The sequence below is a fragment of the Capsicum annuum genome, chromosome 3 (assembly GCF_002878395.1).
Source record: "Capsicum annuum cultivar UCD-10X-F1 chromosome 3, UCD10Xv1.1, whole genome shotgun sequence".
In the NCBI taxonomy this organism is placed as follows: domain Eukaryota; kingdom Viridiplantae; phylum Streptophyta; class Magnoliopsida; order Solanales; family Solanaceae; genus Capsicum; species Capsicum annuum.
Window position 1 is genome coordinate 80702493 of NC_061113.1, and position 15996 is coordinate 80718488.

At 34.2% G+C, this 15996-nt stretch overlaps 1 protein-coding gene across 1 annotated transcript; it reads left to right on the forward strand.

Moving 5' to 3' along the window:
- Positions 1-5084: 5084 nt before the first annotated feature.
- On the forward strand, positions 5085-15272 carry LOC107863752 (dual specificity protein phosphatase 12). The gene is made up of 7 exons (XM_016709874.2): positions 5085-5335; positions 6687-7136; positions 8833-8885; positions 9108-9172; positions 9292-9370; positions 13718-14023; positions 14561-15272. Exons 2-7 carry the CDS (start codon positions 6709-6711, stop codon positions 14713-14715), a joined length of 1086 nt encoding a protein of 361 aa, XP_016565360.1. The 5' UTR covers positions 5085-5335; positions 6687-6708; the 3' UTR covers positions 14716-15272.
- Positions 15273-15996: the final 724 nt, after the last annotated feature.

Here is a 15996-nt window from a genome sequence, read left to right on the forward strand (position 1 = left end):
TTAAAAAAATATGAGAACTGGCATATTTTTCTGTTTATTGTGTTTTTGTTCTGTATTGTTGTGTAATGGGATAGCTGAGATACGAGGAGAATTTCTACTAGTGGCAGTAAATCTTGTTTTGAATGATTATGCTAAAAATTGCCTAATTTTGAAATTTTTGTGTAAAAAAATGATACCCCTCTTAAAATTTTGTGAAAACTGTATGATATGTATGTGTGTGAGACAACTGTGAATCTAATAATGACATTAGAATTAGGGATAGAACAACTAGGGCGAACAATTGCATAACTGAATTAGTAGTACTTAGCAGTATAACCCTGTGTGAGTGTGTGTAAGGCACTACTTAGTTCTCGGTGTATCTGAATATAGAACTTGCCCAGTTGCTCTTACCTAAAGTTCAGGATAGTCTAGTAGGAGATGATCCTAGGCCAGTTTTCATGTAAGTCCACTCAAGCCTAAATGTCCAGCCAAATGTGAAATGAATCCCTTGATCTGAATGTTTGAGCCTAATTGACCCTTTTCTTTAAATACACCGATTTAACCTTCCCATTTCACATACAATGAACCTGTATTAGCCTTCTTCCTCCTTGGACACTGTGCACCTCATCTTAGGTTAATCGCCTAAGTTGAGAGTGATTATTATAGGGGTGCATAGGAAAAAATTAGTATGAAGAAAAAGGTGTAGAAGAAAAAAATAAAAAAGAACAGGTGCGGTAAAAAGAAAAGAATAAAAGAAAAAAAATTACAAGAAAAGAGAAGAAAAAAATATATGTAAATAAAAATGAGAAAAAAAAAGTCATACTTGGTCCAAGCTGTATGTGCTTTAGAATAAAAAAGGAGACATAAAGGCGGAATTATAATGAAGAAAAAGTGAAAAATACATGGACCCCGAATAAAGCGTAGTGTCAAGGAGGCTTAGTCACTAAAAATCCTAAAAAGATATCATACCAGCCCCTAACCTGCGTTACAAGCCGAATAAAGTCCTTTAATGATCCTACCTCGACTGTCTGAAAACTTAGGAAGAGAGCATATAGGTAAGTTTATCATATTCTGTATACAGCGATGGTATTTTTTTGTGAGTGAGAGCATCTTCTACATATCCCTGAATAACCTGATTGAGCTTAAGTGAGTGAAGGAGATCTTTTTGACTATGAGCATATATGGGTTATGTTGTTAGGTTGCTAGACTATTTGGTTAATGTGGTTTGTATCTATGCCCTATTGTCTATTACTAATGTAATGTCATCATTGAATTCCGTTCAGTCTAATTCTTGAAAAGTTAAAACTAGGAGGGGGAACACAATTATTGAAAATTAGTTTGAAAGTCACTCTCATAGGTATATTAGGATCTTCATGTTTACGCATCTTGTGTTGTGTTATAGTTTGTGATTTTTATTTTCGTGAGGACATGCAAACTTTTTATGTTGAGGGTGTTGATGTGTAGTGGAAACACGACACTTTCAATGCTTAAAATAAAAAATTTATGCTTGCACTTAGGTTGTTTTAATATATATAAGGTGGTTTTGTGTTTGTTGCATGTAAAACAGGTCAATAAAAGTCTTGAAATAAAATTAGAAGAAAAAGACCTGAAAATACCGAGTTTATAGATGGTACGAATCTCCTTACAAGTCGTCAACACCTCATATGATTCATAAGCTGACTCGTAAGCACCACAAAAACCAAAGATAGGAAGGAAAACTAAGTGATAAGAATATACGACTAAGTGTACGAGCCGTAAGATGAGGATACTAGTCATGTCAAGAAACTATAAAGAGAACAGAACCTCAGATGTCCATTCAGAGTTTAAGTCACAGAAGAATATGAGTCGAAAGTCTGAGTACAACTCATATGGACAAACTGTAAGCAGCATGAAAAAAAGAAGTCCCAGGTGGATACGAGTGAAGGCCACGAGTCGTACGGTCAAGGTATGACTCATGAGCAAAAGTCATTAGAAGAATAGAAAGTTAAAGCCTGGAAGATTAGACACTGGAGTGGATACGAGAGATGCAGTAAAACTTGCAAGAAGACCTTATGAGTAGACTAGCGAGTCGTACCTTGTGCTGATATAACTTTTTCTTTTTTTTGTTTTTATTAGGATTTCTGAGTATTTTTGTGATACTCTAGGGTTTATCTTTTATTAGGTTACATTCTTTGACATTCTCTTATGTTCTTTGATACTCTATTACATACTTTGCATTATTCTTGAGATTTTTGGGTTATTATTCAATTGAAAGCTTCGAATTTTATTCATCTTATTCTTGTGCAATTAATTACATTAATTCTTTGTTGATTATCATGGATCCTTGCATAAACACGAGTAACTAATTTTCCTGACTAGGGTTGTGGCCTGTGGGAACCTTGGCAGATTAGCTACGTAAAGGAAGTGGGATATTTATCTATTTTAAGGTTTATGCATGTATCTTAATCTTCTTCATCATACTTGACCTCGAAGCTACTACAGAATCTTGGGGATAGCCTATATTATCAAACGTCCTCAAATGGAGTTTGTGATTAGGAAAAGAAGATTAAGACAGTGATTTGAGATTCAGGTCCATCTTATTATTCCATCATCTCATCTAATCAACTTGAGACTCAAAAGGTGAAAGTTAAACTAAAGTGATAGACAAGAAGAAATAAGGCAGACGCCCTAAGACTCCCAAGGTAAAGGGTGAGATTTATCAACACATCACAAAACGATTGATAATACAAATCTTGTTGACTTTACATGTAGAGAAACATAATAGGTGGGTTGAACATGAGAAATTTATGGAGTTGAAAAGCCAAAGAGAACACAGTCCTAGTGTTCGTCTTTTATTGTTTACAGCTCAAACCATTCAAGATTTGGTTACTACTTACGATTGATTTCAATCCCTCCATTTACTTGTCCACACTGCTCGTGAATTACATCAAGGCTAAGAAATCGTTCAATATTTTTCCTGTGGGTTCGACCCCAACCTAGTTGGGTTACTATATTTGACATCGACCGTATCATGCTTCTTTTGAAGGTTAGATTTAGACGACATGATAAATCTATATGCAAATTGTAAAGATCCACAATTGATTATACTTGAGATAAGACATACAACAATATAAGTAAAACAAAATCTCAAAATGCAGAACAGGTAAAAGACACAAAAAGAAAAAGATAATAAAACTTATAATCCTCTTTAAGAAAACTAACCGAGTGAAGTCATTAATACTGTAAAAGACATGACAATAAAATACAAGTAAACATATATACATGAATAATATAGAAGAAAGTATGAAGGTGGGAAAGAATCACTCGACAAAAATAAAAAAAGAAAATTACATTAGTTACCTGGAGAAAGAAAAATCTGGAGCTTTCTTTTTTTTACTGCTTTCTTGCACTATTATCATTGAATTCAACAAAACATGTTTAATACTAAGCTTCTTTTGCACTTATACTGAATAAAAGAAAATGTTGAAAACAAAATTTTATGAATTTGAAAAGGGCAATTTCTAATTTTATTCCTTTTCTTTGTAGAAAACAAATTCAATAGAGGATGAACTTATTTTTTTGTGAAAAAAATAAATGAGTGCTAAAGTTTGATTTTCGTTGCTAGATGCAAGTTGCTACTAAGCTTATTTAGGGTCTTCAAAGCTTGATAAAACTATTTCTAACTATTGCAAAGAAGACTCTACATTTCTATATACATATGATGTACATGCCAAAGTTGTCCACAGAAAAATCAACTCTTTTTTTTGTATTTATTTTCTTCTTTTGTCGATTTTCGAGCAAGATTTATAACACACCTTTTTGAGAAAATAATGATATATGAGGATTTGACCTATTCGTCTTTAAAATACAAATAACCCAAGATCTCTGACTAAAAATGAAGTAGTAGTTATCACTCCATAACAATCTTTACATGAAAATTATAATTAGTTGAAAAATAAAACATACATCACGTTATAAAAACTTAATTGATACATATTTTGCAATCTGCAAAATCTAGTGTAAAAGCAAAGTTCTATGCAAAATATAATTACAGAGTGGAAAAAAACTTACGTAACCTCTGGTTGCTACAAAAATTTGAATGTTCGATTACTGACACAGTCAGCTGATAAACAACTCTTGTTTCATGGCATAGTCCCCTGTTGAACGATTCTTGTTCCATTATTAGATGAAAATCTGAAAATTGAATAAAGTTATTAAGATAAAATTGAAGAGTAATATTTAAAAACAACGGTGAAATAAAAAATAAATCAACAAAAGTAAGTAATAGTGTTCAAGAAGAATCTGAAATCATAAAACTTTTTATAAAAATAAAGACTCATCAACCAAAAAAGAGACTAACTGATATTTTGATAAATTTTCTATATATTCATATAATTTAATAATTCTTATTACATTAAACTTCATTCAGTCGATCTTTTTATTTTTGTGAAAAATATTCAATCGATTTTTGTAGAAAAAGTCACTTACCCAACAAAAAGCAAACTTAATATATTTACTTTTTGTTTTTGAAAAAGTTTAGACACCCAACGAAAAATCTACCCCTAAATTTTAGTATATTTGAAGATTTCCGTACTTTAGCAAGTCCAGTCTAGTTGAAACTCTATTTAATTTTTAATATATTTATTATAGTCTATATTTTAATATCACTAAAATAATAGGTACGCCATTTAATTTTTAATACATTTATTATAATATATATTTGATATTACTAAAATAATAAAAAACAGTAAAATTAGAGATTAAATATAGAGATTAGAGATAGAAGTTAAAGATTAGAGATAAAAATTACTTCCTCCGTTTGAAAAAGAATAACTTAGTTTGACTTGATACGGAGTTTAAGAAAGTAAAGAAAATTTTGAATCTTGTGATCCTAAATTAAAGTTATGTTAAATGTATCAAAGTGCTCTTTAATCTTGTGGTTTTAAACATGTCATATGAAAAATTGAATTAAAAGTATGGCCAAAAATAGAAAATATTATTTTTTTTAAACGGATTAAAGAGGAAAATATGTCACTATTTTTGAAAGGAAGAAAGTAGAAATTAGAGATTAAAAATTAAAAATTAGAGATTAAAAATATCAATAGAGATAAAAATTAGAAATTAAGTGGCAATAAAATTACTAGACCAGCACTTTAACAGAAAGTAAAGATGGAACACTTTAGGAGAAACTAGTTTTAATTTTCTGGACGGGCTCCTAAGAGAGGCCCAAAATCTTAATGAGAGCAGCGTTTGTTCTCTGACAAGAGTGACAATAGCCACACCACTCTGTCTCAGCCGTAAACTTGGTGATCTCTTTCTCCGCCGAATTCCTCCACCATCTTCTTACTTTCTCCCCTAAAGTCAAAAACAAGCTCTGGTAATGTTCCTCTTTTACTCTCTTTATCTTTACATTCCTTTTTGCTCTTTTTTTTTTTTTTTTTTCACTCGTGATAGATAAACCCTAACCGTCTTCTTCTTCTTTTTTTTTTTTTTTTTTATAAATTGCGAATTTGGAATCAGCTCCATTAATCATCCAGAGTGCTGAGTATATCTTTAACCCGTTAGGTGCAATTATTTTATGCAATTCTCTAAACATTTACCTTTAAAATAAAGAGGAAAATGATTTTTTAAAGTAAAAGAATAACAGATTGAATCCTAAAATGGTGTGTTCATCCCATGTTGGGTTGTGTTGTAAAACTGATAAATTTTGCTCCATCCGTCCCACTTTATGTGAGCTTATTTTATTTGCCACGTGGTTTAAGAAGTTTCTGTGGCAGTAATTCTTATTAGGGGATTATGAAAAGCTTAGAGTTTAATCCTATCTGCCATTTTGGGACAAACTAAAAGGGAAAGAACATCACATAATTTGGGATAGAGAGTATTTCATTTGCCGAATCTTGTTACATAAGACAAATCAATTATTGTCTTGCAAGTTAAGTGTTCGAGCTGAATTAAATTTGATTAACAGTATCTTCAAATCAGCCATCCAATTGAGGTTAATGTATCTGATGTTGTCATAATTAACACCTATAATGACCAACAATTTTGTTGGCAGCCAACATCATTAAGTGTTAATAGTAGAGCCTGAATTAACTGTTATTGGAAATAAAATTTGGATTATTCATTTAGGATTTGGAAGTTTTTAAAAATCCTTTTTAAAATAAATGTAATGGATTTGGAAGTTTATAGTTATTTTTCCTCGCTTTACTTTATAGTGTTTATCTTATTTTTTCTCGCATGACATTATCTTAATTTTTTTCCTAATTGTGCCTCTTTTACTAAAGGTCGAACTTCTCTTGCATGTGAATTTAAAGCCGCAGAAAAACTTGGGCACTATTTTACTCTTTTCTCCTTTGACAACATTTCTCAATCATCTCATCTTCTTCAAATGTAAACTGTTTTTGCACATTTCTCTCTTTGAAAACCCTGTGAATGTGTAAGATTATCATAATAGGGTGCAATTGATTATTATGTGCTGAATTTGAACTGTTTCGGGTCCGGAAAATGTGGTTTGAAATATAATATAAAAAATATCTTTTGACACATCTCAAATGCAAAGCCGTGAAAGAGATCATACAAAATGTTCGTGTGATGTTCCAATTTGTTTTTGGCAAGCCGAAAGTTAGTATTGATTTCAATCTTTTGAACAAAAATTATTTATCTTCTGAAAAGAAATTTCGTTGTTACAAACTGTGGGCATTTTTAACAATAAAGATTCACATCTGCAGTTAAGGAATCTGCTTGTGGGATATGCCGTATCTGGTTCGTGAGCATCTATTCATTGGCAATATAGGCGATGCAGCGGAGGTTCTTCAGCATGGAAGTGATGAATTTACACATATCTTGTCCATCCTTAGCTCCGCTTCAATCTCCTTTTTCTCAGAATGGCGTTCTGGCCTTTCAATTCCAACCAAAGAGATCCGGAAGGAATATGTTGGGTGTTTGGGAAATGCAGATGCTATAACTGATGAGACTAAGATCTCATCAACACCTAAGAAACTCCTCTACTCGCTAGAGTATGCAGGGAAAGATTTGAAGTTTATAAGGAGGGCTGTGCCGTTGAGAGACATGGAGAACGAAAATTTGCTGGATTCTTTGGGTGTTTGTTTGGATTTTATCGAAGAAAGTAGAAAAGAGGGGTCTGTATTGGTGCATTGCTTTGCTGGTGTATCAAGAAGGTATTGCTTCTACATGGATTGTAAGCTCATTCATTTTTGGGGGTCGGTTATGTACCAACTTCTCGATGCAGTAAATTAGACGGGACATTCTACTAAGTCCTGATGGACCTCCACCCAGTAGAATGGCCGGGTTTCAAGAATAGGGTCAAATTTTGACTTGACAAAAGTTAAATCAGTGATATAAAATAATGGATATCTATTTACGAGTGAGGAAGCTTATAGTACATATAGGAAAATGGAGATAATCTTGCAAAGTATGTTTGGTGATTGTGTGTGTTTGCCTTGGCATGCAGTTTAAAAAAGAAAGTAATGCTTTTGAAACTTGTGGTGTAAAACAAGCCATTGAGGTTTGTATGGCTAGAAATCATCTAATATAGGATAAGATGAGAGGTTTAAAGTTAAATTATTTCTAAATAAGGAAAGATGTTATTCTTTTTGTAGTAGGCTAAAAAGGAATGTATGCCACAAAAGTTAAGACGAAGAGAGTATTGTTTTTTAAGAAGTTGCAGCTCCTTTCCTATCCACATGAAAAAACAATAGATTCAGTTTTTCTCCAACCTAAATCTGGATTAATCAGCTTAATTTAGATGTGTACTAATTCTTGATGCTCTCAAGTCTCAGTTCATACTCTTTTTCTTTTTCACTTGCTGATATAATGAATAATCTTCACTTTGACTTACTAGCACCAATATGCCATCTCTTTTTGGACCCTATTCCCCTATCAGGATTCCTCTTTAGTTGGATGTACTAAAGAACAGTTTTAAGTTGCTTTAGCTGATTTGTGAAGACCATTTACCAGTTGAAAAAGTGCAATACCTCGTGAAATGAAGATGGGTTGAATAATGAAAAGAAAAAAGATGTGTTGGATGTGGACATCTACCTTTTACTGCATTGAACAGTTCATGAGTTATACATACCCATTGCAGAGGATTCAGATTCATACAATGGCTTCTTTTGCTTTCTTCATGAATCACTTGAAGTTAGTTTACTGCATAGTCTACTTTCCATCTATAAAAATGAAAACAACTTACCAACAATTTTTCAAGGCCTAGTACCTGCTACTTTAAGCAGTTACATGCATGCTGGACCTTAACCTCGGGGTAAGGACCTTGGTTCAAGGGCCTAACTCTATCATTTATTTTATCTTTTTGCTTAGATGCAAAACTCCCCTGCCATGTCTATTAAATTTTGACTATGTTAAAGTTTGAGGTTTGCCCTTAGTATGATCAATAACCAGCATAAGTCTGTTAAGTTTCTTTCAAGGTTCATTATTTGGCTTCATTATATTCTCTGGTTATGTTACAGTGAAGTGGGAATTCTGATATACTTGGTCTAAACAAAGCTAAGAAATTCGTTGATACACAAAGACTGCTGCTCATTTCATTTTCAGTTAAATTGTGTTTGATGGTTACCTGACGTTTCACATACTTTGGGCATAATTCCATACATATTGTGGCACTACTCTTGTGTTTGTGTAAAAGAATAGCAATTAAGTTATCTCCAATAGTGTTCTTTTCCACTGCTGTGGTTATTATGTACCTTTCCACCTGAGTGTTAGAATGCTGGGTGATGCTTCATGGCCTATGGCTCTAATGAAGGGCAAGTAGTCTAGGTCTTCTTGGTAAATGTTCTATTGCTTACAATATCCTGCTAATTTTCGACCAACTGACACCCATTTTTGCTTTTTTGGTTTCAGTGCAGCCATCATTGTAGCTTACCTGATGAAAACTGAACAACTATCTCAAGAAGGTTTGATCAATCTCTTTTTTTTTCTACATGTGGGCCTTCACTATGGAATACTGGAGAGCATAATTTCAACACAGAAAATGTTGGTGGCTTCCTTTTGAGCCGCCTGAAAAAAATTACACAATTTGCTAAGAATTAGAGATTATTCTTCTGCTTTTATGCGCCTTCAAGATCATCCCATTTTTCTTATTATTGTTTGAAATTTCTTTTGCTGTGTTTCTGCAGATGCGATTAAATCGCTACGTCAAAACTGTGAATTTGTCTGCCCAAATGATGGTTTCCTAGATCAGGTGAAATAGGCACTAAGAAGTGATTTGTAAGCAACACTTTGTGATCATTACTGAGAAGTGTCCTGCTTTGTCCGGTACCTGTATGGATTCTGAGTGAATTTTGTTTCTTTTGTCGGCAGTTGAGAATGTTTGAAGAAATGGGTTTCAAAGTAGATCATGCAAGCACCATTTACAAACGCTTCCACCTTAAAGTCCTAGGTCCACTTTCTCTCTTTTCTTTGTTTATCTTCAGATTATTATTCTGTATTTCTTAACTGCATAGAAGATAGAGTCGGGGTTCTATCGGAAACAGTCTCACTATCTCACCTTTGAGGTAGTGGTATGGACTGCGTACACTTACCCTCCTCAAACCCCACTTTGTGGGAATATACTGGGTATGTTGTTGTTGTTGTTGTTGTTGTTGTTGTTACATAGAAGATAGAAAATGGGGAAAATCCTGAATGTGCAAGGTAGGTGAAGTAGCTTTATTTTTAGATTGATCCAATAATCTATACAAACTTAGAGCGCATTGACTGAAGGATATGGGAAATATTCAATATTCTAATTGGGGCTTCAAATCCCCTGGAGCCCTACTCTTGCTTTTTGCCAAATAAATTGTATCTAGGATTTGTAACCATGCGCCAATTGAACAGTCCATGCTACCAAGATTTAGTTCTTAGTACAAGATTTCTTGAATTTGCTATTTGTTTCCATTCTTCTGATCTCATGATTACTTTCTAAAGGTCAACTGTCATGATTTATTAAAACTTTCTAGTTTTGGAGGAGAGGTATTCATGTAGTATGAAATCCGGTGTTATATCTTATTCTATTTAATTTGTGGGTCAAGAATATTTAGGGTTACCAAATCATCGGTGCTCATTTTTCCCTCTTTTGGTCCTCAAATAGGGATTTCTGGGAGCTGGCGGTCCAACATATGATATATGTTTAATGTGAGACCTCCAAGACTCATCATAGCCAACTATTATATGAAGAATTGATGTTCTACATGTCTTGTGACACCACTTGCAAAGTAAATGACTCGCATGAAAATATGAGAATTAGAAAAAGCTGGGTCTAAATGGTATCTCATAGTGATTTGAAAATGTCTTGGAGAGATTGAATCAGTATGGCTAATCAAACCATTCCATGTTACAGTGCAGGGTAGAAATAGAGGCGGATTTAAGATTTAAAGTTTGTGGGTTCCCCATGTTACATAAAAATAAAATCAAATAGTAACTAAGGGGATTTGAACCTAGAACCATGATGTCAATAAAACTTTTACAAGCCCCTCTACTCCACTAGACCAACAATACACTTTGTTTATGGGTTCCCAACTTATAATTCTTATATATTTACTAGATTTCTCTATATAAATACTAGATCTGCACGAAAGTTACTTGGTTCCTGGGAACCCCACCCGGGCCCCTAGATCAGCCCCTGGTTAGAAAGATGCAAAACAAGTGGATAAAGAGTGCCTTTTTGTCTGTATACAAGTACAAGGATATCCCAAGAAGTGGAACTACTGTGGTATAAACTTACGAGTCGTACAATTTAACTTTTGGAAAGAGTGATAGAGTGTAGAGTTAGACACATTACGAAGGCATAAAACTATTTTGGATTTAATCTAGGTAGATCTACAACATAATCTATATTTTTGGTAAGAAGATTTATGGAAAATGATTAGAAAAGAAGGATTTACAAGCGATGATTTGTTGACCTAGAGAAAGCATATGATAAGAGTGCCGAGGAAAGTCCTTTGGCGGAGAAGGACATAATTGATAAATCAATAGAAGATCTGTTCGAGAGCGCTGTCACAAATCTAAAAACAATGAGAGGAGATACAGAGGTGCTTTCCCATGACGTGCATTTACTGTAGGCATTTGCCTTGAGCTTGTACTTTTGAACTTTGTTGCGAATGAAATATTACAAGCGATGTGGTTTTATGGTGCAAATTCTTATTAAAAAAAGGTTCTATGGGGCATAATATTTGCACTATAGTATCGTGTTACTAAACTGGCAAGGGAGTTGATCAAAAGTTGGAATTACGGAAAATCACTCAATAGAGTAATAGTTTTAGAACAGTAAAAGTAAAACTAATAGCCTGTTTGGCGAAGCTTCTTGGAGATCAAAAGTGTTTATTTTTAAGAAGCTGAGGTGTTTGGCGAAGCTTTTAGGAGAAAATAAGTGCTTTTAGAGAGTAATAGAAGCTGTTTTTGCGATGCTAAAAAAGTATTTTTTTTCCAGAAGTACTTTTCTGAAAAGCATATCTTAAAAGTTGGCCAAAAACTACTTGCTGCTCAAAAGTGCTTTCCAAATTGATTAGCCAAACACAAATTGCTTTAATGAACATTTTTGATAAACATACTTTTCATTTTTCAAGACAAACTGATCTAAGAAGCTTTTACTGTAAGTTCATATGAAAGCTATGTGATGTTTATGTAAGGGATTCTAGTGTATAAATGGAGACAATAAAAACAGCTAGGCTAAGCCTTTTAAGAAAGTACCATAATAGATTGCATGCTCATAAATTGGAAATGTTGCCAAAATGGAGGAGTTTATGGGATTCTTATGATTTAGAAAGATACTGACAAACTGAAAGGCTAGAATAGTTGTGAGATCAATAATGTTATATGTAAGTGAAATCATATCTACAAGATAAGTGTTGTGGAAAGTGCATATGTTAAGATGGATGTATGTCAAGGCTCCAAGCAAGATTACAAATCATTTCATCTGGCAAAGGTTGCAAGTATTACATTTAGTGGATAAAATGAGAAAACGACAGCCACGTCTTTATGTAGACCGCTAATAGCTCTGGTCAGTTGGTGTAGCATTCTAATGATTGAATGCTTTGAAGGATGATTAGTAGACCTGAAGCCATGGGCAGAAGTTGTCTCAAAGACTTGGACTTGGCTAAAAAAACAAGCATTACGGCAATAACTGTCCTCAAAGACGATATCAACTAGTTGGAACGGAAGTTTATTTGTTGTTTTTAGATTTGATCAAGTTCAGTTGTCCTGTAATAGTCTGGTCGGTGACTCGTAAGTTGGTGTACAAATTAGTGCAACTTTACAAAATCTCAATAGGTTTAGAGGACCCCTAATTAGCGTTAAAAACGTGTTACTCCATTTGTTTCAATTTATGTGAACCTATTTGACTTGGCATAGACTTTAAAGAAAGAACAAAATGTCTTTTGGAACTTGCAGTCTTAAATGGCTATAAGACGTTTGAAACTTGTGATCTTAAACACGCCGTAGTATATTTTTGTTACTCCCTCCGTCCCAATTTATGTGATGTAGTTTGACTTGGCATATAGGTTAGGAAAGAAAGAAAGACTTTTGGAAACTTGTGGTCTAAAATAACTCAGAGAGATTTTTATGACTATAAATCATTTCATTAAGGGTAAAATGAACATTTTAGTTTTAAATTGCTATGAAATATAGGAATGTGTCATTCTCTTTGAGACTGACTAAAAAGGAAAATAAGTCATATAAATTGGGACAGAGGGAGTAATATAGAAGCTTCTCAGCAAGGGTAAAATGGAAAGTTCAAATTAAGTTGTTTTCAGGGATCATTCTTTTCTGGAACGGTTTAAAAAGGAAATAGTTTCACATAAATTGAAACAGAGAGAGTATTTAATATTGGAATAAAATTGATCCAAATAGGGTAGAATAGATATAGATGATTTGTATTGCCAGCCTTAACTAGTTTGGCTAATAGTTGATTGACAATATCTATTGAATTGTGTTCGACTTGTGAAGAAATATCCTATTGTTCTTAGGGGTATCCGTCTTTAGAAACATATCTATTTTTCCTTAGTTCCATATGTGCTGATTTCATCTTTTTAAATAAAAACTTTCTACTGATTTTCTCAGTAAATCACATTCCGCAAGTTATATCGCAAATTCTTTTAGCTTGTTTGTGTTCAAGGAATAGAACTTGATTAAGACTGTTCATCGTTTTATGGATTGACTTCTACAATTACTTGGTAAAAATATTCCTCCACTAGCTTCTATCATTGGTTTAGCTGATTAGAAGCCTTACACAAGATTTCATTGTTTGGAGGATGGAAAGAAAGAATTACTAGTCAATACCAGCTTATTTTGGACTTCCAGTTGATGACTTATTATCGATCAAACTAACTGTGAAACTGAGCTGTTGTTTAGCAGGCTACAACTCAAGAAACCGACTAAAACCATGAGGATAGATACTTAATTTTGCCCGGTGAGAGAGAGAATCTTTAAATAAACTTTCCACTGTAAAAGTAAAGATGATCCAACTACCACCACACCTACAGGACAAGACGGAAATATATTGCCAAGTTACCAAGTTCAAAAAGAAAAAAAAGGCAGAAATATATTGCTGGAGATCAACCCTATCTGACGAATTTAGACTAGTGGAAAGTCGTATCTTTTCTCCTTTTTTCCTTTTCTTTTAAATATTCTCTAAAATATGCATGTCTCAACTGTTGGATGGGAATGCACATCTTGAGCTTTGGATAAATATATGTTGCCGAACAACATTGCATGTTGTCGTTCTACCTTTGAAATAAATAATCTTGTGTTTCAGGTGATTGTTATAATCGTGGAGAAAGAATAGACACCTCTAAATTTGGGGCTGATCCAGGCGTGGCAAAAGAAAATATTTCCTCAGATGTGGATGTATCCTTGACTAAGGAAACAACTCCTGCTCGAGCTTACCGCTGCAAGAAATGCCGGAGAGTTGTGGCACTGCAGGGGAATGTTGTGGATCATGTTCCAGGAGAGGGTGAGACAGCATTTGAGTGGCATAAAAGGAGAAGTGGCAATCCTTTTAACAAGCCTGAGGACGAGTGTTCATCTGTCTTTGTTGAGCCGTTAAGATGGATGAGGACAGGTACAGCACAATAGGTTACCTCTTTTTATTTATAGCTAGTCAACATTACCTAGACATGGTTTGCGTAGTTCATGGAGCAATAAGTTAGCGAAATTGTAAAGTTAATGTAAACTTGGATCACAAAGGATGGGATTAATTGAGATCATATTGTTAATATATCTTGAGAACCCTTTCTAAGGCTACTCTTTATCGAGTTGTGGTGGACGTTAAACTAGATATATGAGAACACATCTGATTTGATGAGTTCCTATTCATGAACTTCTATAGGCATTACATTTGCAAATAAGTGAACCTTCTATATGCAGAACATTTTTCATAGGACAAAGGTGCAATGGCTTGGACCCTATTTTAGCATCGTTTGTGTTGCCCTGTATGAAATACCTATACATGGTTCAATATGAGAAGGCTATCTGACTCTTATTAAACAGATTTATATCTCTTAGCAAACATCCCCTCTTTCCTGATCATATTTTTGTACAATGTTGGATTTCTGCATTGCATCTTTTTTCTGATCTACCTATGAAATGTGGCGTGCAGTTGAAGAAGGTGCTATGGAGGGCAAGCTTTTATGTGGCCGTTGTGAAGCTCGCTTGGGTTACTTCAATTGGTCAGGCATTCAGTGCAGTTGCGGAAGCTGGATTACCCCTGCCTTTCAACTCCATAAAAGCCGAGTGGATATCAGCAACATGTGAAATTTTATGATAGGGAAAACTCCTAGTCTAGTCGAGACATTAAGAAAGAAGGTTCTGGCATTTTGCCCTGTCACACACCCGGTGCTTTGACATCTTGGAAATACTAGTACATCGGGAACTTGGTATACATTTAAACCAAACTAATCTGGCTATACAGTTTTGGTAACATCTGCAAAGATGAAATATACTAGGGAATCAAACCCTCTTTACCTGCTCTTTCATGGTGGCCTGGATATAAATTACTTGGAGACCTGGGACTTGGCTGCGCTCATCTTATAGGATATATACAGATACTCATTAGCTGTTACAATCAAGTGGGCGCATGTACTTGGAGAACTTTCTTGTCCAATGGAAGAGTTATCTGCGTCGAGTATATGAAATTATATGAATCTATCAGTTTGTCAATTGTGTTTGATGGCTCCTCTGGCACTTCTTAGAGCTCCCCTAGCTTCTACTTCACATTTTAACACCTCAAGTTTTATTGATTGATGGGTAGACCTCTTTATAACACACGTTTTGTATTAAAAGTTTTCCAGCGACTCGTAAATTTCTCTTCATCCATTCCCGTAACTTGATAAATACAAGAAGTCTGAATCTATTCTTCGAAGACTTTTAGATACCCTTATTAAATACCCAGCAGAGTTCTTAAGAGTGAATTATCCAGATTCAATCAGTTCTTTTATGTCTATTGCTTACAAAATGCTTGCACGCATATTCAGTTCTATTATAAATGCGGTGAAGAATAAATAACGCATCATATGTTTTAAGGTAATACTGTACTTTTTTTCGGAATGACCATAAACTGGAACAAACATCCTAGGTTTGGGGACAAATGGTAAAGTAGGAGAAGTATTCAGTAAATGTCATGGACAAATTAATAAGTGTGACAAAAAAGTTTGAAAATTTAAAAGAGCGACACAAGTTTTAATTATTGAGTAGAAGTGATAATTTTAAGATTAGTGTTAATGACACTAATTTTAAAACTCTCATGTTTTATTATTTACACAAAGATTCTTGTAGCCCCACCACTTCTCCACCTTTTTTAGTTGCCGTCGCCGCCACCTCCTCCACTATCACCATCACTATCATTGCCACCTCTTCTAGATCCACCATCATTTCCTCGTTGTACGCAACTATCTTCTATTTTTCTTTTCTCTCCTTCACCACCATCACAATCAACACCACAACAAATGTCATCTTTTCATTCGGCATCACCACGAGCACCACCACCTCCCCTTTTATCATAAATATCACTTTTTCGTGGGTTTCTCCTCCAACCAC